Source organism: Vidua macroura, chromosome 27, assembly GCF_024509145.1.
Source record: "Vidua macroura isolate BioBank_ID:100142 chromosome 27, ASM2450914v1, whole genome shotgun sequence".
NCBI lineage: Eukaryota > Metazoa > Chordata > Aves > Passeriformes > Viduidae > Vidua > Vidua macroura.
In genome coordinates, this window is record NC_071597.1 from 588,496 (window position 1) to 612,394 (window position 23,899).

The 23,899-nt window shown below is 45.2% G+C and overlaps 2 protein-coding genes across 2 annotated transcripts; both read left to right on the forward strand.

The window, feature by feature from the left end:
- Positions 1–4,722: 4,722 nt before the first annotated feature.
- LOC128819979 (keratin, type I cytoskeletal 9-like) lies at positions 4,723–9,871 on the forward strand. Its single transcript, XM_054000448.1, has 8 exons — positions 4,723–5,337; positions 5,427–5,509; positions 6,138–6,294; positions 6,558–6,719; positions 6,997–7,122; positions 7,316–7,542; positions 7,848–8,149; positions 9,552–9,871. The coding sequence occupies exons 1-8, from the start codon at positions 4,723–4,725 to the stop codon at positions 9,575–9,577; spliced, it is 1,698 nt and encodes a 565-aa protein (XP_053856423.1). The 3' UTR covers positions 9,578–9,871.
- Positions 9,872–16,450: 6,579 nt separating this feature from the next.
- Positions 16,451–22,188, forward strand: LOC128819868 (keratin, type I cytoskeletal 10-like). The gene is made up of 8 exons (XM_054000260.1): positions 16,451–17,182; positions 17,964–18,046; positions 18,486–18,642; positions 19,208–19,369; positions 19,717–19,842; positions 20,059–20,285; positions 21,054–21,442; positions 21,884–22,188. The coding sequence occupies exons 1-8, from the start codon at positions 16,493–16,495 to the stop codon at positions 21,907–21,909; spliced, it is 1,860 nt and encodes a 619-aa protein (XP_053856235.1). The 5' UTR covers positions 16,451–16,492; the 3' UTR covers positions 21,910–22,188.
- The last annotated feature ends 1,711 nt before the right edge of the window (positions 22,189–23,899 follow it).

A 23,899-nucleotide genomic window follows, 5' to 3' on the forward strand; every position in this document is an offset into this window, starting at 1 on the left:
TGCAGGGGACAGCCCAGTGCCCAAAACACGGAATGCGCTACAAGCCCTGGCATCCCGCTCCAGCTCCGCCGGAATTGAATGGTCACACTCTTAGTGTGTGACCCGGTTTTGCATGTGACTTCAGAGATGGTGCAGGTGTCCCCCTGGCTCCCACAGATCCCAGGTGTTCCCGGCGTGGGGGTGCGTGGGACGGGCGCCAGACTGAAACTCGCTCACCAGTTTGCTAATACCTGTTTGTTTCCAAACGGCACTGGAGTATTTTGCATTGTGTTGTTAGGTGGGAGCACAGTGAAAGCCAGGGTCTCCCCAGGGGTTGCAAACGTGCTGTAATGACCCTTTGCTAATGAGGGTCTTGCCGGTGGAGCAGCAGCTGAGACCCCAGAGAGACAGCTGGGCCGGGGGCTGTTTAGACCCACAATGGAGCAGCTCCAAACCAAAGGGTTTGTGCTCTGAAAGTCTCTTACAGCTCTGACTCACCTAATTCCTGCTCCTATCACAGCCACCATCGCTCTGTTGGGTGGTGGAGCTTTTGAAGGTGCTCTTTAATGTTTCATCACTGCTCAGCTCTGCAATAGTGAATGAGTAACAGACCCGGTAGAATGTAGGCAGGAATTATGCTTTTCCTAAAGGAGGGATGTTTGCTGGGTTGACTCTCCTGACTGCCCTTCCCGGAGGGCAGCAGGTCACCTGTCCAGGCCAAGTCCTTTAACTGACCAGTGGGTGAACGTGCTGCATTAGGACCACTGGACACAACAGGACAGATTCCAGGGATATTCCCTTTGACCACACACCTTGGAGTGTGGGTGGACACCAACATTACACCCTGTCTTGCAGAATAGTTCAGGAGAGGCGGGGACTTTCTCACTTCAAAACAGATATTTTAAAACCCTTTGCTTAAAAAGATCCTAAATAGCTTTTGGCATAAGGGAATCACAGAATCATTTAGGTTGGAAAGTCCCTCTAAGATCCTCGAGTCCAGCCCTTCACCCAGCACTGCCAAGGCCACCACTTGCAGATTATTTTCACAGAATATCACTGAGATCTAAAACAATACTTTGTGGTTTGGGTTGTGGGAACAAACCCAAGCACACCGGTGAAGAGCCCCATGCCTGGAGAAGAATGAGGTACCATCTTTTTGACAGAATTATTTCTAATTACAAAAATACATTTATAGAAAATCACACTTTTCACAGGAAATTGTTGGAACTGAGCATTTTCAACCTCAAATATTTCTGGATGGAACTGCTGCCAGGCACTCACAGCTGTGTTAGTGGGGGGACAAAAGATTCTAAACACATTGTACTCTCACTACAGAGTGAACAATTATGAATTGTTGGGCAGGAATTACTTTTTGCTTAGAACTCTCAGTTAATCCACTATTGAGACAATAAATGTGATTGAGCCCTAATGCATTACAACTGATCTAAATCAGATTTTTCCATTTTCAAACATCTAGCTTTTTATTGGTTAAGAAAAAGATCCTCATAATTTAGATTTTAATGGAGAACAGCTTAATGCTAAGTGTCAGGCAGCTGAAGCTCACTGGAATGAAGAGCAGAGTACAAACAAGAATGATATTCACCCTCCAACACAGTCACACTGCATGGCCTGGCTTTCTTTTCTACTATGGAGAAATCCTATGGGATTATCTGGTGTTAATAAAATTGTCTGATGATCATATAATGGGAGTTATTTTATAACATATAATTATGAGAATGAGTCATATTCCCCAGGTAAATATTTCATAGTTTTTCTCTGTGTAGCAATGTACAAGAATTGAGTTTTCCCACAAGACCTGACCAGAAGGATGGAAAAGGATCCCAGTGAAGCACCAAAAAGGGGGACAACAGTCCAGTTGTGACCCCACAGACGTGCTCAGCAGCCTTGGCAGTTTCTCCCAAACACAACAGCGTGGGGAGGGTGTGGAGCTGGGGAAGGTGGTCCTGGGGGCTGAGAGGAGCCGGCGTGTGCTCAGCCACAGCCCCAGCCTGAGCCATGCCCCAGCCCCTTCCCCTTTTCCCAAGGAAAAAGACTTCATTCTCTCGCAGCCTCTGCTTCAGCCAATGCACATCTGGCTGTGCAGAGCACCCGGGAACCCTGCCATTGAGATGCTGAGTGAATTCCTGCCCATCCTGGGAGAATTTCTGCCAGCGCTGGGTGAGCCGTTCAGGCTTAAATAGTGCATCCTCCTCTTTGGGCAGGAGCTCGTAGCAGTTTCATCACAGGAAAAGGGAGAGGCCTCATTGCAAACAACTGTGGAGCCACGTGCCTCCTCCTTCTCCTCCACACCCCTCAAACCCCCCATCCCCCCATCCCAGTTTGGCTCTGCCCAGTTTTTGGCTCTGCTGCAGTGAGCAGCACCAGCCCCAGATTCCGTAACATTTCACTGTCCCTCTCACAGGTACTGCTGGGGATCCTTCCAGTTCCTGAAGTTTGTTGCAATCACTTTTATGTGAAGGTTTCCCAGCCCTCCAGCTGCACTTCAGCAGCATCTCTGGATTTTGCTGCAAACATTATCTAAGATCACTCAAGAAGCTCAGTGTGTTGCAAGGGCCTAGACAATACAATGAAACAGAAGTGCAGATAAAATTACCACCTCATAAACCAGCTTCCACCTTACAGCAGCTCTGAAATAAAACGTTCCTTTCAGGAACCATTTGTTCTGTAACTTCTGTCTCTGATCCTGGCCAGGATTTCCAGACATGATGAATCTGTCAGGCTTCTTCACTTTTAAGGAGCTAAGTTTCACTCTTGAAGTACATTGCCTGCACAAGTTCTAGGGGGGAAATGATATTCAATCTTCCTTTCACGTATTAAAAATGAAGCTATGAAGTTGCACACAAGCATCCTCAATGATATTCAAACCATCTAAAAATGGTTTTTTTTTGTTACAGGAAGGCAGGAAGGTTTGGTTTTCCTAAAAGGAATTACTGACACAGCAGATGTAGTAAACTTCTTTCCAGGTAAAAAAACTAACAAACAAAACCTTTCTGCAGAATTTTACAGAACAACATTGATCTGTCCCCATGTCTCTGTATCAGGGGTGTCAAAGCAACAGTTAAATGGGACATAACCCAGGTGCTTCTTGGGCCAAAGTAGCTGGAAGCATAGAAGAGAACTTCATTCCCCCTGGGAGAAAAGGATTTCTCACTGGACAATATTATCCCCCAGACTCCACTGAGTGGAGGTGAACCTCTGAAATTCTGAGGGAGACCTTGCTCCCTCAGATGTTTGAGAGATGAAGTGGAGCAGCAGGTGGAACGTGAGGCATGTCCTCTGCGTGGGCCAGGGTGTGCTGGGAGGGGCCTCTACCAAAAGCTGTTTCCATAAACAGTTGCTGTAACAAACAAAACTTAATTAGCAACAACCACCACCACAAAGGCTGAGTGAGAAAACAGTAATATCCTAAATCAATACAGGGAATTGGGTATCACACCAGTTCCACCTACAAGGTGCGACAGGTAACAGACTGGGATTTGCTAAGGATCAGGTACCTGGGCAGAGGGAGAGGGGTGAGAGGTACCCAGGGGAGAAATGTCACAGTCTGAGGCTCAGGGTGCTGTGAGAGCTCACAGGGCAGATGTACAGCTGAACTGTCCACTGCATTGGGCAAAATTACTATCTTAAAAGAAGAAAATGGAAGATAACAAATATTTCCTATTTTTGGTCATGCTGTGTCTGTGAATGGAAACCAAATCTGAAGGAAAAATGCTGTTTTGATGTAGTTTATTGATTTAATTCCCAAACCAGGAATTTTACCTTTCTCTTCCAAGTATTGTATTTGTGCTGCATAGGGAAAGCATCCTGATAAAATCCTGAATCCCCTTCAGGAACATGATCAATGACATTCCCATCCATGTCAGGAGAGACCAGCCCCAAGCCTCAAAAACCTTTCCCAGGTCTCTCAACCATCCTGTACCTGCACTTGCTCCAAGCAAGGGTTTTTCCCTGCAACAACTTGCCACACTTCCTTCCCTCAGCCTGACACACAGCAGTTCTGCAGTTGTTGTGATACCATTTTTCATAATTAATTTGTTATTTATAAAACACGATTATAGAGGTGTGATTGAAATAATTGCTGACACGTGATATTTGCCATTGTTCACCGAGTTTTTATGAGATATTACAAGTCAGAGTGGTTCTGTGTACCTACAACATGCATCCTGCAGTGGGCTTTCCAAAGGCATAAAGCAATAAAGGATTGCAAATAAGGAGCATAGAGCATAGGATAATGATAAACCTATGAAAATCTCAGTTAAAAAAATCAGCCAGAATTCCTTGACAAATATCTGAGCATTAGAAGAGAGGTAGGAACATCCGTTGCTGTCCTGTATTGTGGCAATGTGGTGTTGTGAGAGGGCTGTGACCAGGACGAGGCGAGTGGGATGAGTTTGTTTCGGATGACTGTAAGCCAGTGCACCAGATCTCAACAGAGATCTCCCTAATTCAGAGCCACCCAACAGAAATTACACGTTTTATGTTAATAAACAAATGGTCACAAACACTTAGAGGAAGGGTTAAGCTTCCTGCCACCGCCAAGCATCTCCCTTTGGCAAATTAGGGCTTGCAACCACACATGGAAAGCGGGTACTCCCTTCCACGGTGACACCCACTGTCTCAGGTATAAATGCAGAGGAGGCTGGCTGGAACTTGGAGCTATGATTCCAGAACAACTGTAGGACCAGCTTTGACTTTTCACCTGAGTTATTTGCCGCTGCCACTATGAGCTGTGGCTCCAAGCAGCCCCTGAAGAGCTGCCTGCGGGGGAGCAGCGGTGGAGGGGGTGGAGGGGGCAGCTCGCGTTCCTCGGCCTCCTCGAGGACGCTCACTTCCAGGACAAGTGGTGGTGGCAGGTTTTCTGGCAGCAGTTGTGGCGGAGGAAGCTCCCGGAGCAGCTGTGGTGGAGGAAGTGGTTATGGCAGGCGCGGTAGCTATGGAGGAGGAATGAGCAGCAGCAGCTGTGGAGGGAGACTGGGTGGTGCGTGTTACGGAGGGGGAATGGGCCACAGCAGCGTGGGAACGGGCTTCAGGCCTGGGAGCAGCTTTGGGGGCGCTTATGGAGGAGGCTTTGGTGGAGGAGCGGCTGGTTTCAGTGGTGGCAGCTTTGGCAGTGGTGGCTTTCATGGAGGGAATGTGGGAATTCTCTCCTATGATGAAAAGCTGACCATGCAGAGCCTTAATGAACGCCTGGCTTCCTACATGGAGACAGTCAGGAATTTGGAAAAGGAAAATGCTCAGCTTGAACAGTTAATCAGGGAGTGGTACCAGAAGCAAGGTCCTATTGGCCCAAAGGACTACAGCCACTATTATGGACAAATTGAAGAACTTCAAAAGCAGGTAGGATGTTCTTTGCCGGAGAAGCTGAAGCACTGACAGACTGAGAGATTCACAGGGAATGTTTTCCTAACATGTTCTGTCTCTTCTAGATTGTGGCTGCAGCTGTGGAAACCCACAAGGTACTTTTGGACCTGGATAATACAAAGATGACTGCAGAAGACTTTAGAATAAAGTAAATATATATTGCTCTTTTACAGGCACTGACTTCCTTCCTCCTGCTTTCCTGAACTTAGTTTCATAGATTCATTCCATAAACAAATATCAATCCACAGGGACTTGGCTTTCCCCTGCTTCCATGGCAGCACAACTGAAATAATTTATGAAACTTCAAAATTTTCAGTATTCTTAGAGTGAACTTTGATGGGAATGCTGCCTATGGTTGCAGAGCCAGAGCTTACAAAAGGTTTAATTTTTAAGAAAATAAAAATTGGGATTTTCTGTCACTGAAAGTTAGGTTAACCAGATAGAGGGAATCTGCAAAAAGTTGTAGTAGGAAGAGATAATGAAAAAGACCACAGAACACATGTTAATATTAAAGTTTGATATTAATATTAAACTTTGTATTTATTTAGTATAAAGAATAATAACTTTATGTTATTAAGTAGTATTATTAATTAAATGTTAAGTATTGGCTGATGATTTCCTAATTCTGATGGCTGAGAGATGCTGCAAGCTCCAAAGTACAGACACAAAAGCAGACACTGATTCTGGAACAGGTGAATTTTCCATAAATAATGTCAGTTTGGAGGAGGGCTGAGGTGCCAGGAGCAGGGCTGACCTCTGCACTGTGCCTGGCACAGGTACGAGATGGAGAGCGGGCTCCGGCAGAACGTGGAGGGCGACCTCAACAGCCTGCGGCCCCTGCTGGATAACCTGACCCTGACCAAGGCTGACCTGGAAATGCAGTTTGAGTCTCTGAAGGAGGAGATCATCGACCTCAAGAAGAACCACGAGGAGGTAAGAGCCACATCCTTGAAACGCACACGGGAGATGTGGGAAGCTGACATCCAGCACCGACCAAGGGGCACGGCCAGGCTGCTCCAGGGTGCCCCTGAGCTCAGCCCCCTCAACAAGCAGTGACTGGAAAGTCAAGGCTAAATACTTGCAACACAAACCCTCCAAATATATATATATATATATATATATATATATATATATATATATGTTGTTGAAAGGCTCCATTTGTGTTCATTGTCCTTGGGCCTGGGTTTTCTCTGCAGGAAATGAAACTGCTGCAATCCCAGACCAATGGGGATGTGAATGTGCAGATAAACACTGCTCCAGGAGAGGATCTGCTGAAAAAACTGAATGAGATGAGGCAAGAATATGAAGCTATTATTCAGAAAAACCGTGCAGAGGTTGAGAAGTGGTACGAAAGCAAGGTAAATGGTGACAGTTCTTGGTAACAACTTCCTGTAGAGGAATGACACAACATCCATTGCTTTTACAAAATAACGGTAGAGTCCCTTTGGTCAAAATGAAGTAAATCACAGGTGGGCTTGAATTGCTCTGGCAGAGCCACACAAGCAAGTTTAACAGCCCCATTCTACCAGTGGCCCTTCTGCAAATTGTTGTGTTCCAGATGGTCCCATGATAAACTGCCATGTTGGCACTGTAAGTAAAACTCAGAAACTGCAATTCCCTACATTAATTTTTCAGATGGAGGAAGTGAGTCAACAAGTCCAGTCAAGTAGCCAGGAAATAGACTCAAGCAACCAACAGATCTCTGTGCTGAGACGTCAGTTTCAGAGCCTGGAAATTGAGCTGCAGTCGCAGATCAGTCTGGTAGGTAACGACTGCTCCTCATCCCCTGATATGCAAAGAACTCAGGAGCTGCTGGAATGCTAGGATGTCAGCTGTGACAGCCACTGATCCTTGGCACATCTGACACCATGTGGGACTTCTCTCATGTTGGGCATGGGAACGGTCTAATCCTGCCCCATTCCCATAAACACTGCATTTTGCCTTCCCTTTGCAGATAGACTCTCTGCAATCCAACCTGGAAGACACGGAGCGTCGTTACAACATGCAGCTGCAGCAGATCCAGGCCATGATCGGGCCCTTGGAGGAGGAGCTGGCCAGCATCCGCTGCGAGATGGAGAGCCAGAACGAGGAGTACAAGATGCTGCTGGGCATCAAGACCCGCCTGGAGCAGGAGATCCAGCAGTACCGGGCACTGCTGCACGAGGGGCAGCAGGGCATTAGGTACAGACATCAGTTAATTAACTTTCTGCCTGAGCAATCAGGGAAAGAGGACAGTGGCAATATTTGTATTAGCAACTGGTGCAAGGGATTAATGAACAACACATCTACTACAAGCACAAGAATTCACATGGAATCTAAATCTTAGCTGGCAGCATGCAAAGCTGTACTCTTACAAAAGTGTTTAGAATTGTAATTTGCCATTTCTTCCCCTAAGTACCATCAGGAAGTGATGGCACATCAGGAAGTGCCATTATTTGGGAAAATGAAAGGTAAGAAGGAAATAACACACCCCTTCCTCCTTACAGCACTTCACAGGGAGGAGCTGGTGGTGGATCTTCTGGAGGAGGAGGTCATGGAGGAAGTAGTGGAGGAGGAAGCTGTTGGTCCTCAGGTGGAGGAAGCAGTGGAGGAAAAACTGGAGGATCCTATGGAAGATCTTCCTCTTCTGAAAGCGGAGGAGGAGGGAGTGGAGGAAGAACAGGAGGTGGAACCTGTGGTAAAACTTCAGGTGGAGGAGGTGGCAGTGGTGGAGGAGGAGGGGGTAAATCCTGCCTCTCCCGCTCTTCATCTTCCCAGTCCCAGCCTGGCGACTCTTGTGAAAGCCCAGGTAAAAATGGAATTTAAAAATATATCCTGCAATCCACAATTCTCTCTGAATAGCAGGAAAGGATACAACAACTTCCTTCCTGGAAATATTTTTGCTATTTTTTTCCCAGTCTTGTTTTAAGGCCACTCTGACATTTGTTCTTAGACAGTGACAAATCCACATGAGCAGCATGAAGGATGGCAAGAAGAGTTGTGTCAGAGGATGGGTGAAAAGAGGAAATGGAGGGGGAAAAGGGAAAATGGTGCCAAATCCAAAGTATGCAGGGAACTAGGAAAGTCAGAAGTTAGAAATGTGACTGGCATCAAGCAGGGGTTGTTTAAAGCAGGGTAGAATAATTGGAACACTCAAGACATTTAAAATATAAGGGGCATTGGCTGCAAAATACTGAAGCAGCAAAAGATGGAGAATGACCAAAGGGTCTGATCCATATCTGACTTCCTGGCTCTAGTTCCAGGAAGTGCTGAAAACATGAAGCTCTGCCTGGAAGGAAATAAAACATTGGAGAGAGGAGCAACCATGGAGGAAGTGTCTGAAGCCATAAAACACATGAGACGGGGTAAGGGTCCAGGTCCAGGCAACACCTCAGACAAAAGCCTGAAAATGGTGAAAATGAGCAGGAAGGTGTAATTTTTAGAAAGATTCAGTTCCACTTTTGACTTTTTATGGAAAGATGGAAAATGGTCCTGCTTTGAGGTTTCCATTTACTCCTTATAATGACCAGGTTCAGTCAGGCTCTGTCCCAAACAGTTTCTGTTGCAGACTGACTGACAGTCACGACATGAGAGTTGCCTCTCACCCAAAGGGCCTGAAGCCATCAGTGCAAAGGCTAGGAACACTGCACAGATGCTTCTGATGCTGAAAACAAGGAGGATTTTGTGTCATGAGGAAGACTGTTTGGTACAATTTGGTGGAGATGAGCTCTAGTTTTTAAAAAATTCCTACATCAGCTTTGCAAACTCCTCTGCAAAAATTGATTCCTCTGATCAAACATCTGTGCCCTGCAACACTCCAATATATATTAATGCTTTGTAGGCAAGATTAAAGCATATTATGTGCCATCTCTCTTTAACTTATAAAAGTCTACTGTAAATATCCATACAGACACAAATGCAGATTCTAAGTTCACCTGTATTTGGTTTGTACTGCTGCAGCCACACTAAATTAAAGCGTTTTGCACTGCCATGGCTGAGAACAGAAGCAGATCCATGTAGTTAATTGCTAAATCTGCACACACACTCTACAAATTCAGGTCTGACACTGTCTGGACCTTTCCAGAAGGCTGGGAACAACCCTGGTGTACTGAGAACTGCACAGGTGATATTTAGAAAGTACAATGAGGTTTAAAATGCTGACTTCTTAAAAAAAAAAAAAAAAAATCTTGCTTTCCTCCATCTTTCAACAGGGAGTTTTAGAAAGGCTGAGGAGTGATCAGCAAGACCAGCATCTTCCACTGCACGACCTCCCAGTGAGGCCTTTGGACCAAGCAAGACTCTACTGAGCACGGCTGAACATCCCCTGCCACGAGCAGGAGCGAACACTTGTCCAACTTACTCAACACTGCTCACGCCAGGGGCTTGTCAGAGCTCTCTGCATGTCCTGTCTGCTTCTTCCATCTGTGCTTCTGCTCCAAATCACTGTTACCTGAGTTAATCTCTGCCGTGATTGGTGTTCCTGTGGAATAAATGCTAATAAATCTGTGCTTCTCTCTGATGCAACCAGAAAGCTGTGTCTAGTGCAGGTTCCTGTAGCAGAGATTTTTGTTTGAATCAGTTACAAATATCAAGCCCTACCTGTGGAATACACAATGACATGTTAGACTACCCATAAGACCCAAAGTTTTCAGTGACATATGCACCACTTCACTGGGCAAAACTTGGAAGTCTTCACTGCCAGGAACAATGCTCTACTGGTCCCTGTGATGGGAAAAATCAGTCAGAAACCTTCTGCTACTGACTTCCATTAGGGACAAAAGGGTGGGTTTAAGGAACTGACTATTCCCTATAAAACCTGTTGAAAAAATGAGGTCTGTTGGGAATTTCACTTGAAAACAACCCAGGGGGTTTCTCACACGACACCTGCTCACAGATACATCCTTTCTCCTGTGCACTGCTCCCCTCATCTGCTTAAGCCAAAGAGAACAATCACTCTATGAGTCTTTCTCTCTCAGTTTTACAACCACGAGGTTTGTTTTGTCCCTCTGAGGAAGGCATCACCCATGGGAGAATGTTGGGAAACACAGACTGAGTGGGAGACCGTGGGAACAGGAATCCTAAACTCCTGAGTTCCAGGCAGATCTGTGCCAGTGATTCACAGTGTTGCCTTATGCCAGGCTCTCAGCCATGAATTAGTGTTGGAAAACAAAAGAAAAAATCAGATTTTTTTTTTCCTGACCAGTGTCTCTCCAGGGTCTGGAGGAACCAGCTCACCTGCACGAAGGACTCCTGCACACACAAGCACATGCCAATGCACCTGGCCTGACACCACAGCGATGGTGGGGATTCTTTGCCAGGATACCCCCAACTCCCACCTGTTGCAAAATCACCTTCTTCATTTTTAGCCCCTTGCACATCACATCACACTTGTCTCTGTTTTGCTATCTGTACCCTGAACCTACTTTCTCCAATTTCTCTGCTCGTTTTCCACCTCTGGCAGATGGTGACAGCTGTTTCTCAGACCTGTCTGTTCAGGGTACTCAACTTGCAGCCCAAATTAAGGAATACTCCCAATCTGGGAGCCCTGCTTCTCATACCTCCCCTAGGAGCCTGCCAAGTTAACCTCAAAAATGTTCCTGCTCAGTGCCTGCTTCCTGGCTGTCCCAGGGTGATTTACAGGCCATCACCTGGCCTCTGGCCTCACAGTGACACCCAGGAGGCTCTTGGGGTGGTTGGATATGATTTACTCAGAGGAGCAGCCTGTCCATGCTGGAGTTCACTGCTCTCTGCCACTGTGGGACCATTGACACCTCTTGCTCCTGTCCTTCTTTCCAAAAATATAACTTACTTTTAGTATTTTACTGCCGGTTATCAGGCATCTCTGCATTTAACCCTGCAGAAGAAATTCTCCTGAATTGAAACCTGGGGGAGCAAAGCAGAAACTGGAATTTGGAGCGTGGGAAGGGCAGTGAGGCAGTTCAGGGGCTGAGAACCCAGTGCTGAGCACAGACACGTACGAGGGCGCAGCGTGTTGCAATACTCAGTGCAGTTCTGCTGCTGATTTAAATGCTTATTTTGGTATGTTATAATAAGTAACAATTTCTGAGCCATATGGATAAATAATATACTACTGCTTTTGCTACTCAGCATTGATTGTACTGTCTTTATCTAAAATCTGTGGCTTTCTTAACAGGATGTTTTTAGAATGTTTATACATTCAATGAGTTTGCATCTTATACAATGTAAATCAGCTTCATAATATGGTTTATTTCATGCTAGGGTATGTGACAAAATAAATACAAACCACCAATAAACTCACAAAACTTACTTAATCAAGGCATTAGCACTCATTACAGACAAAAAGCAGACTAAAATGAGATGGTTTCTTACCAGACCCCAGTAGAAAAAGCCAGTTTTAAGGATTCATTCCTTTTTACATTACAAAATCTGCACCTGGGTTATCACTGGGACTTGCTTACTGAGAAAACAGGCTTGCATGGAGGAACACAGCTGGAAAACTCAAACCATTGCAAAGCAGGAGTAAAAAGTACAAACATTGTAGTGTCAGGTGTCAAAGCTTAGGGCAGGCTCAAAGTGGGACAGCAGCAATACTGAGGAGTGAGGAGAACTTTGCACTTTTTATTTGCATGCATCCCATTAGTCATTAATCAACATAATAAGCTTTAATTTTATGAGCACAAAGTGTTGCAATTCGGATACTTATCTGGTGCTCCTATTAGTGCTCTGAGACGGTAATTGTGGTACGTGTTGGAACAAGACCTTCAGAGCAACCTTAGGCAAAAAGCAATGTGCACACACTGCTGCGTGTTTGGCTTCAGAGCTCCCAAGCAATCCATGTGTCTATTTGAAAGCACAGATGTCATTTCCAAATTGCCTGTGTGTATATTGTGCTGATGTCTCTTTTGTTGAGCATTCATTGTCAGCCCTGTTCATTGCCAAATGCTACCCAGGCCATCTTCACGGGCTGCAGAATGAGTGCAGCAAGTACATCATGTCGCTGGGCTGTGGGAGAAGGCAGAGCCCACCTGGGCTGTCCCTGAGTGTGTAAATCCTCTGCAGAGTTCAACCCAGCAGGACCTTCCTCCCTTGCTATGCTGCAAGGAGAGCAGATGCCATGGATGTCCTCCTTCCCCACCCCACACGAGCTGCAGTAGCAGAACGTGCCACAGCGGTGCCTCCGCATGGATCCCACCCTCCATGTGCCGTCTCACAGGACCCTGCACTGGCCAGAGCCACCCAGGTGTGGGTGCCCACAGCTCCGAGGGGCTCTGGGGCTGCACAGCCCTAATGGACTGAGGTATCTGAACCTCAGAGAGAGGCAGGAACCTTGGCAGGTGTTCTGACCGTGCCCTCCAGCCGTTCTCTTTTGGTACCAACAAAAGGAATTATTCCAATCTAATTGCCTTCACCTTGTAGGAGACTGGGGAAATGACAGTGGGACCACTCTGATTGTGGCTCAAAACTGCTAGAAACGCTGACAGGAGGGAATTAGCAGCTTGCAAGGTGTCCCCAGCTGTGGGGCACATGCCCTGACCCACAGCTCTCACAGCTACATGGCAAAGCCCATGTGTGCATTTTTAGGATCTGAGGAACAGCTGTTCTTCCCATCAGCCTCCTTGCATAGAAGGTCCAGGTTATCCTGCACAAAAGGTTGTGCTGGGAGAGTGCTGGAAGTTTTAAACTTCACAGGCAAGCCCACTGCTGCCTTAGGGGTTCTTGTTTGCTTTGCTGGGTCTAATTTAAATTTCTTCAGAAATGACAGTGATTTCACTAGAACATTCTGAGCTGAAGCAGGAATGAGGAGTGAGCACCATCTCTGAGGTGCTCTCTTCTTATAAAAATTTCTGGTAAGAGTGATGGGAAGAGGTCACTGAATAGATGAAAAGAAACTCTAGTAGTTGCCTGAGGCAGCAGAATGACATTGAATTAACGGGAAACATTTCAATTTTTCAGCACATAGGCACAAAAGGGAAAACACATTTTCTCCAGGTCTGTTTGGAATGCAGCAGCTCCAGCCTGTTGGAAAAGTCTCTCAGTTCTGCAGCATGGGCTGCTCCCAGGGTTTGTCATCACTCTGGTGATTGGAAGTCACTTCTTTGATACGGATCATGGAGGCCAGATTAAAAGGAGAACAATAACAGAGCGAGAGTGAAGGAACACGGCTGGGCTGAGCCCGAGCAGAGGCCGCGCGCGCTCGGAACATTCCGGGCTCTGCTGCTGCCTGGAGTAACAAAGGTCCTCACCCTGCTCCCATTGGGAAACAGCAATATTATATAAGGTATGGATGCTGCATCGACACAGAAACATTAACGATTCAACTGTGCATCACATATGGGAAAGAGATGAGAGATGGTCCTAAACCTGATGGTTCCTTTTTAGGTAATTCCATACATTTACAGCATCCATATAATATATTAGCAAAAAGTATCAGAGAACAAAAATCTTTAAAGAATCTTCTAATGAGCTGAGAAATAAAAAATTCATTCTGTCCACAGAACAGATCTTCTCTGGTTTACAAGTATTTGCACAGTCACATATTTAATAATCAAAAAATGTTTCAAAATCAGCCAGGAGGGAATTCAGTGTGTGCAGCTTTAGAGGAGGATGAAGTATTCGTAGTTCACCTGTATTATTCAGGCACTTCAGTGTCCTATTCCAAAGAGCCACAAAGTGACTGTGACAGAAACCAGCATCCCAAGGGCAGTTCTCAGTCCCAGGAATACACAGGAATATGGTCTCATGGCCGACAGGGTTCCTGTAAACCAAGGTGTTCCACACCAAGGTGGAACTACTAACAAAAATGAAATAGCAGCAATGCTAAAGACAAAACAGGAACATCCTATGAGCATGTGGCTTAAAAGTTACCTTATAGGCAAAATCTGTCATTTATGATCCTCCTTTATATACAAAGAGTGGTAACAATACAAAGCTAAAATGAAATGTCAAAGTGAGTAAAAATTCTCCACCCTTAGTGGTTTGAATCTTTCTTTCCTTTCATTGCTGTTATTTTTTAAAGTATTTTCCAAGCCTGAAATAAAACTTGCCCTTATCAGAAGAACTCTTCCGTATGTACAAATCCCTTCTATGAATAGTTATATATGGAAAAAGACACCAGTAAATAAAATAGGAAATAATGTGGGTTGTTAGAAGATAAATAAACAGATTAAGGTATTATTTTGGCAATTTTTCTACTCCTTCTTTAATCATTCCAGGGAATTTTGTGTTTACTATCACTAACAAACCCACAGATCTTCTATCTTGGCTATGAAATGCATGTCTAAGGAATATCCCTGGAATCACTGATGGGAATTGGAACATGATAATCAATTTTACTCACCACAGCAGAGTTTGTGACAAAGGGTCCCACTGAGCAAAGCAGCATTACCCAGACCCAGAGGCAAAACAGCATGAAAAAAGAAAAACCTTTTTGCCTATAGCAAACTCCCTCTTTCTGCACCAATAACAGACTGTGCTAAAGCCCAGAAACTGTTTATGCTGCTGTGGTGTCACTACCAGCCTACAGCTGAGAATCAGGACAAATTATTCCATCACCAAACTGCTCGGAATCTTTCATCATCTTTCAGCCATTGAGAGATCAAATAGCAAGATAAAATCGGGAGGTTTTGAAAGCAATTGCACAAGCTGCAATACAGCAATGCTGGCACAGACATAGCACAAAGGCCAGGACAAAGGATGCGGTCGGCAAATGTTAAAAAATCCTGAATTTACAATCAACATCCCACCAAGGTGGCCTTTGGAAAGCAAGGACTGTGCTGCATTGTCATCTCCAAGAGGTCTTGGCTGGGACAAGGACAGCAGAGCACCAATGGCAGTTCCTCAGGCGAGCCCTCTGCTCTTGCACCTGAGGTTTAGGGGAGATTGCTACATTTCATAACTACCTACAGCCATTAAAGGCTCCATAACCCCACAGAGAGGAGGGCAGGTGATGAAGACATTTCAGAAAGAATACAACTGTCGCTGGGAAACTGTGTACATTCTCCTGGGCAAACTGGGGACAGTTTGGGTCCATCTATAGCAAGACAAAAATGCTGGTGTTGTGCTGTTATTTGCACATCTGCCTTCAGACACTCAGCTTTGGCATCCAACATACCTAGTGAGGATGGAAACTTTCCATCCAGGGTCAGCTTCTGGGGATCAGGGCAACACTGAAGTCTGGGGTCATTTCTTTTGTGGTCTCAACAGTCTTGATTTCTACTGATTTGTGTAAAAAGTCTTTCAGCTTTTGTCTCAGGATGCTATTTTAATCTCAAGGATCTTTGCTTTAAGAACAATAGATATAATTATCACCTACAATATATGACACATTAACAATAGAGAGAGTGAGCTGCTTTATATTAAATGATAAAAAGTCTTCCCACACACTAGTTTTTAAATCATTGTCTGAAATAAAACAACTTCTAATTGGGATACAATTGACTTTATAATACAATTAACACTTCCTTGATCTTCCTTCTATTTAAGATCAACAGTGCTTTGTTGAAAAAAGTTTGGTATTATTTTTCTTTTTGAATTCTAGGACTTGTGTGGTTGTGTGCTGCCCTAGCCCTTTCTTCACAAAGGAGGGATTTTGATTTTTAAACAAGAATCCCTCTGCATGGCTTGAAATAGCCTGCTCATATTTAATAAGATGATCTCTAAGTGCTGGCAGGGATACACAAGTACAATCTTTACAGACAAGTCACACAATCCTATTAATAAAACTCTTGCAGTAGCACATATGGTGAGAAAAGGAACATAAGTTGTGTAGAAAATCTGAAATGCACAAAGTTGGAAAGAGCAAAGGAGAACAAACAGTCTTTAGCAATAGCAGCTACAAAGCCTTAGCAGAGAAAGCACCTACTCCAGAAAGCACTAAATGAAAAGAAAGTCACCCAAAAGAAGTGAGATGTTCAACCTTAATCAAGCCTCAGAAGCCCAGCTGTGGGCTGGATTGCCTGAGATAGCTGCACAAAAGTACTGTTCAGCAAATTATTCTTGGCACAAACAAGAAATTTGGTAAATGCCCTGGGAGAAGGAAACACCCTGATGGTGACACCCAGTGTCAAATGTATAAATAGAGAGAGCTGGGGATGAACATTTGCAGTCCTGAAGCTTATCAGGCTGTGCAGCTAAATTTGGGGTTGTGGTTTGACTCTTGCCTGCTGTCACCATGAGCTGTGGCACCAAATCTTCGACCAGTACCATTAGAATTAGCAGTGGAGGAGGAGGTGGTGGTGGTGGTGGAAGATGCAGTGGTGGAGGTGGTGGAGGGGGTAGGTCTGGAGGATACTCCTCCATGTCCTCGAGAAAATACACCTCTTCTGGAGGCAGCGGGGGCTTTTCTGGGAGAAGTTTTGGTGGAGGAGGCTCCAGGAGCAGCTATGGGGGAGGCTTTAGCAGTGGCAGCTGTGGCAGGATCAGCCGCAGCAGCTATGGGGGCAGAATGAGTGGTGGCAGTTATGGAGGAGGAATGAGCTGTGGAAGTATGGGAGGAGGACTTGGATCAGGAGGAGGTGGATTTGGGGGAATGGGAGGTGGTTATGGAGGTGGTGGATACGGCGGAGGTGGATTCAGTGGCTTCGGGGGTAGTGGTGGCTTTGGTGGTGGTGGCAGCTATGGCGGAGGCAGTTTTGGTGGCATGGGCTTTGGGGAGGAGTCTGGCTTGCTCTCCACAAATGAGAAGTTGACCATGCAGAACCTCAACGATCGCCTGGCGTCGTACATGGATAAAGTGCGACGCCTGGAAGAAGAAAATTCCCAACTTGAGCAGCTGATCAGGGAGTGGTACAAAAATCAAGCTCCCTCTCAGAGCAAGGATTACAGCCAATATTACAGGACAATTGAAGAGCTGCAAAACCAGGTATGACGTACTTTGACTAAATTGGAACAGGCTCCTACTGGAATGGCGCTTTCCTCATGCAGCACAAGGCCCCTCTTTGGGGTGATATTCCCCTTCCTGTGCTTTAGCCAGGAAGCAGAGTCATGTGGGGACCAGCTGCTGTCCACGTGTTCTGCCACACGTGTACCTGGTGCAGGAAGCATTGCTGGGTGCAGTGGCAGATCAGCACCAGTGCCCCATCACACAGCCTGCGCCGTGCTCCCTGCAATGCTGGGCTGCTGCTCGCTCGTTCTTCACTCTTGAACAGCAGGCTTAATCCTTGCTTGTGTCCTGCTATTATTGCCATATTCACTGGATGGTTTTGGAAATATACAGGATGAGCCAGCATGTGCAGCTAGTCTCATTCCAGCCCTCAGCCATTTAATAGTCATGCATCTCTTGTGTGAACGTGGCTGTTTTCAAAAGTAAAGGTAATTCTGTTTTCCCACTGTTTTTTGTTGGTTGGGTTGGGGTTTCTTGTTTGTTTGGTTTTTTCTTTTTTGAATAGGAGGAGTTCATTTGGTTATTCTTTCCAACAAGGTATTTTTAATGGATATTTGTTAAACAAAAATAACAGTAAGGGTACTTTATCTGGAAGCAATAAACTCATCTCTTTCAATAGCTCCTGCTGCTCTAGTCAGGCTTGAAGGCTTGACATTGCCATAAAGCCCTTCTGCAAGGTGTTTGTGCAATAGGTGTTGCTTGTCTCTGTTGTGGGACTGAAAAGACAACTGACTGAATAACACCTGCCCTCTCCCTTTAGATTGTTGGTGCTAATGTGGACCTTAACAGGATGCTTCTTGACATGGACAACACCAGAATGACTGTGGATGATTTCAGACTGAAGTGAGTCACTCCCTTCCTGGCTCCATCCACTTTGCCTCCCTTTATCCCCACAAGTTTCCATTGCCAATTAATCTTTGTAGAAGCTGGAGACTTTTAGCTACAATCATAGAATAGAGAATTGCTGGGAAAAGCATTCTGAGAAGGATTGCTTTGGGTTTTCATTATTATTTTTCTCCAGACAACTTCTTAAAGAGACACATTTAAGGGACTCCATTCTAAGTTTCTCCATCCTTGCATGTAGATTTCTAAGCATAATCCTCATGGTATAAATCTCACAGAGAGAAACTGTACTGAAATCAAACACAGATATTGGAGACAGAAAGAAATGGGGTCCTTCCTAAGAATTGACCAGAGATGTAAGATGGGAACTGTCCATAACTGAGATACCAAACAAAGAGGTCTGGCAGCACTTTTCCTCTCTTTCTTGTCTGTCATTCAGGTATGAGACTGAATATACCCTCCACCAGAGTGTGGCAAGTGATATCAATGGATTACGTCCACTTTTGGATCAACTGACTCTGTCCAGATCTGACTTGGAGACACAGTTTGAGTCCCTGAAAGAGGAGCTGATATTCCTGAAGAAGAACCATGAAGAGGTAAGTTTCTTCACACTTCAATAATTAAAGGCAACACAATACTCAAAGAATTTCCTCTCACTTTTTCCACCAGCAGCAATCAGGTTTTGGCCACTGGTTTTGATCATCCAGTTTGACACAAGCCAGCTTTGCTGCTGAGGAGTGTGTAGAGGCCACAGCTGGCCATAGCTGGTGTCATGAGACACCAGGAACACGTGAGACCAGGGGCATGAATGGCTTTCAGTATGAACTACAGTTTGCTTGCTGAACTCATGGAAGGAAAATTGGATAGGCTATATGGAGGAGTCAAAAGAAAGCATTTTTACTCTCTTCAGTGAGATTTCCCAGTGAGAAGAAAAGATTCCCACAAAGAGTACACTGCATAGAATTCCTTGCAACCCTGTGAGCACTGGAGCCTTGGGAATATCAGAATTGTTCCATGGCAAGGGCAGGCAAGGCCCTTTTGCTGGAGTCGGGAGCTGTGTGAGGATCCATGTCCTTTTCCTTCCCTTTATTTGAACTGATGCCATTCCTCCTTACCTTCACCCTTTGAGAACCTCATGGGGTTTTTGTGATCTTTTTTCAGGAAATGAGAGGACTGCAAGGCCAGTCTGGTGGAGATGTCAATGTGGAGGTCAATGCTACTCCTGGCATTAACTTAATGGAAAAATTAAATGAAATGCGCTGCGAGTACGAGAGGCTCATTGAGAACAACCGGAAGGAGGTGGAAAGCTGGTATGAAACCAAGGTAAAGCACAGGCAGGCTTTGGTCATTAAATCCTTCACAAAGTATTGGACCTGTTTACAGCTGGTGAAAGGCAATTTATCATGTGTTATTTAAGGGACAATAACTTTAAATTACTTTAGGCAGTTTCCTGCAACAGGTCAGTCCTGGAATATCAGTTATGTGGTAAAACAGGTAGAGTTCTAGCAGTCAGTGAATTACCAGGGTGTTGGCAGAGTGGCTTGTGGGAAATAAACAGTCTGAATGGCATCTTTATTAATATTAATCAATTTCCTGATGCTTTTATGATAAACTCACAATGTTTTCTAATTATTAAAAAATGTTTAAATTTTTGGATGTTAATTTTTCAGATGGAAGAAGTTAATCAACAAGTCCATTCCAGTGGCCAGGAGATACAATCAAGCAACCAGCAGATCTCTGAGCTGAGGCGTGAATATCAGAGTCTGGAAATTGAGCTGCAGTCACAGATCAGCATGGTAAGGAAAGGCATTTGCTTCACCCATGACACAGTCTGTATGTGAGAAGAGCTACAGCCAGCAAGTAATCCATCCAAGGAGAATGGGATATTGGATTACTTACCTTCAATTATACACTTTTTTTCTGAGGATTTGTGAAGATCTCCTGTTCTCCCACAAAAATAAATTAAAATCACCACATTCCCATAAACACTGCATTTTGCCTTCCCTTTGCAGATAGACTCTCTGCAATCCAACCTGGAAGACACGGAGCGTCGTTACAACATGCAGCTGCAGCAGATCCAGGCCATGATCGGGCCCTTGGAGGAGGAGCTGGCCAGCATCCGCTGCGAGATGGAGAGCCAGAACGAGGAGTACAAGATGCTGCTGGGCATCAAGACCCGCCTGGAGCAGGAGATCCAGCAGTACCGGGCACTGCTGGAGGAGGGGCAGCAGGACCTTGTGTACGTACTGACAGAACACAGCACCGTGTGACACCCAGCTGCTGGTCAGTCACCGGCAGGAAATGTAACAGTGGAGATGTGCAAAACTGATTTTGTACTGAAATGAGGCTGATGCAGCTGTCTTGGCCAGTCACCTCACAGGTGTGAGATATCTCATTCTGTTCAGAATGTAACTCGTGTGAAGAAAAATTAATGCAGAAATTCTGAACTACCAGTTTGGGTCTGGACAAGGAAAACCATGTAAGAGAGCCTGGTTCTAGGAAAGACAGGAACTGAAAAGGCAGGAAAAGACTGTAAGCAAAAAAAAAAAAAAAAAAAAAAAAACAAAAAAAAAACCAAAAAACAAACAAACAAACAAAACTAAAAAACCAAACCAACCAAAGTTTTCCAAACCTTTATAGAAGTTTTTGAAAGTTCATGCTACTTCAGCCTCACTTTTGCAGTGTGCCAGCTTATTCTTGGAAATGGTACCTGAAACAGCAGCTAAAGTTTCAGTCTCTTCTTTCTGATTTTGAGCCATACACTGATGTATATGCTAAATATTGCAAGGAATCCCTAGGCAGAATGTGGGAAAAGCAAAAGCTCTTGCATTCACGTTGAAGTTGAAAGAGGGGATCATTTCTGGCACTGCCTCAGCTGTTTTGCTGTGCAGTGCTGGGTTCTAACCAGCAGTACAGCCCAGAGAGGCGCTGGCTGTAGCTCAATGGCCTTCAGATGGCAAAGTGCTATTTATTAACTTTGTTTTCCCTTCTTTCTCTCTCTTTGCAGAATCCCAGCAGGAGGAATGGGAGGAGGCATGGGAGGAGGCATGGGAGGAGGCATGGGAGGTGGTAGAATTGGAGGTGGTGGTTATTCCGGAGGAGGAAGAGGAGGAGGTGGTGGCATGAGTGGTGGATATGGAGGTGGTGGCAGCGGAATGGGAGGAGGAATGGGAGGAGGAAGTTGTGGAGGAGGAATAGGAGGAGGAAGTGGTGGAGGAGGAATGGGAGGAGGAAGTGGAGGAATGGGAGGAGGAAGTGGAGGAATGGGAGGGGGAAGTGGTGGTGGATGCATTGGAGGAGGAGGAGGAGGAAGAACCTCAGGAGGCATCAGCAGTTCCCACTCCTACTCTTCATCTTCCCAGTCCCAGTCCTGCAGGAGTGGCGGCGAAAGCCAAGGTGAGAACTATGGTATGGGCATACTGCTCTCTCAGCCACATCCTGACTAATTTATGCACTAATTTATACCAACATACTCTTCCAGAGGCAAACAGTACTGAGGATAAACTAAAATTTCTGGGAAGTATGAGATTTACCGTTACTAACAATTCTTTCCTCTTTGTGTGCAAAGGCTTCCAGACCACACAGTCCATTTCTATTCCATTTTGTAGGTGATATCAGCTGATCTTGTAGTTTAACCTCAGCTGGTTTTTTTCATCTGTCTCATTCTTTGCAGAATCTCATAAATCCTGCAGCCTTTGTGCCATGCAGGAGTTTTCCTTTTTGCTTTTGGAATGCTTATGGCCACTCCCACATAATCCTAATGTCTGGGGGATACTGGTATCTTGGATGTGCAGTGCCAGGACTGATGAAGTTTGTGCTTGTTTTGTCTCTAAACAGGATATGGAAGAAAATCTTTTGACTAAGAATTTACATCAAAGATCCTCTAGCACAAGACCTTTCAAAAAGAAACTGGCCCAAATCCACTGCATTCCCCACACTCTCATGGAATGATGATGCTCTGAACAGTTCCTGGGAGTTGCAGATGCCACCTCTCCCCCTGCCCTGCATGCTCTGTGCTGCTTCTGCCCCCAAAGCTCTGCAGCTTTGGTCATTGGCACTCAAACTGCTGCTTTACACATCCAACCTGTTTGGTGCTCAGGTTGTCTCTAATAAAATTTAATTTCTGTCTGATGCAACCAGAATCTTGTATGGGGTTTTTCTTTCCTTCTATAGGTGTAAACACTTAGAAAACACGAAGTCATGCCAAGACACACCTCCAGGTAGAGAGGCTGATAATACACTCCAGTAGCTGATAACAGAATTTAGAGGTAAAACACAATTTCTGAGCAGTAGGGGCAGATCAGAATCTTCTTGGGCTGTGCCTTTGTTTTTTTATAATGTGTCAGATATTCCCAGGAGCTGAGTTCTGAGACCCAACAGATGAATATCAGCCTTAAAAGGACTGCAGAACCTCAGAGCTCAATGACTCTAATGGTGCTGGCAGCACGTGAGTGTCTGCAAAGGAACACCAATGATTACAGAGCTGTGGTTGTAAAATGAAACTAATGTTTCAATTCACAAAACCTTGATGGGTACTCCTTGGTTTAACCTGGAAATGCTCAGATAAGGGATCTTGTTTTGAAATGATAAGAAGTGAAAGGGAAATATAGTTTACAGGAACTTTATAAAATTCATTTCCATAAAATGTTAATATTGACAGCAATTGCCTTCGACCTCTGAGAAATTTAGTACATGTAAAAGGGCCTGGAATGTTCGCTTCTGTATATAGCTACCAATGTATCCCAGCACCTAAGGGGCCAAAATTCCAGTGAGGCTGCCCGAGGGGAGGGTACATCTCACCTGCACACAACCTTGCAGGCTGAGCTGCGGGTGCAGGGCTGCACACAAGGCAGGGGCCTCTGGGGTTCAGTGGAGAGTGAAACAAAATGTGAGTTCCACAGAACTGCTGAGTAACACAACAGATGCATGTAAGTACAGACTGAGAGAACAGACACAAAACTGATTTCCAGAAATACACATCACACTGCCATCTCAGCACTTGGAAACCATTCAGGGAAACAGAAACACTTGACTTACACCAAGCCGAAGTGTGCTGGCATTGTGCTGGCATGAATGAGCCTTTGCAGGCTGGTTAAACAGAGTTTGTGCTGCATAAATGCTGCCAAGGACATGGAACAGGAACAGTGAAATTCTACTAATGCTAATTTCTCTTTCTTTGGTTTAGAAACTTTTACTACACACACCATCCAGAAAGAGCCATGGTGTTCATGATAAACGGTCTGAGGTTTAAGAATTGTGGGTATTCCAGAGCCCTCTAAGGGAGGGAATTGCATTGTCATCTCCTACAGGTGCAGGGAGAGGGACAGGGACCTCCACTGATGTCAGACCATGCTTTAAACCAATTTTGGAAGAGCATTTATTTCCCTGACTCCTAATTACTTTGCTGCCCAACAGGCACTAAGTGCTACACACCACACAGTGAAGTCCAGAAGGTGTTAAAACAGAATGAAGACAGCTGCCACTGAGAGACCCAGGTGGAAGGAAGGAAGGATTTCCAAGATCGTTTGACATCCATAAGGCACAGTATTGGGTTTGTGTGGCAAGGTTTGGGTAGCAGGGGATACAGGGGGATTTCTGTGAGAAGCTGCCAGAAGTTCCCCGTGTCCAAGAGCCCCAGTGCCAGCCCAGGACAGCCTCGGTGCCAGCCAGGGCAGGGCCCCTCAGCGATGGTGGCAGCACCTCGGGCCAACAGAGCTACAAGGGGGAGCAAATCTGCATAACTACAGCCAGAGAGAGAAGTGGGCTTATTTATTCTTCTGTAATATGGAACCTCTTCCTAAAACACCTCCAGGTTGAAGCCATCCTCCCTCTCTGTGGATAATCTGATCTTGA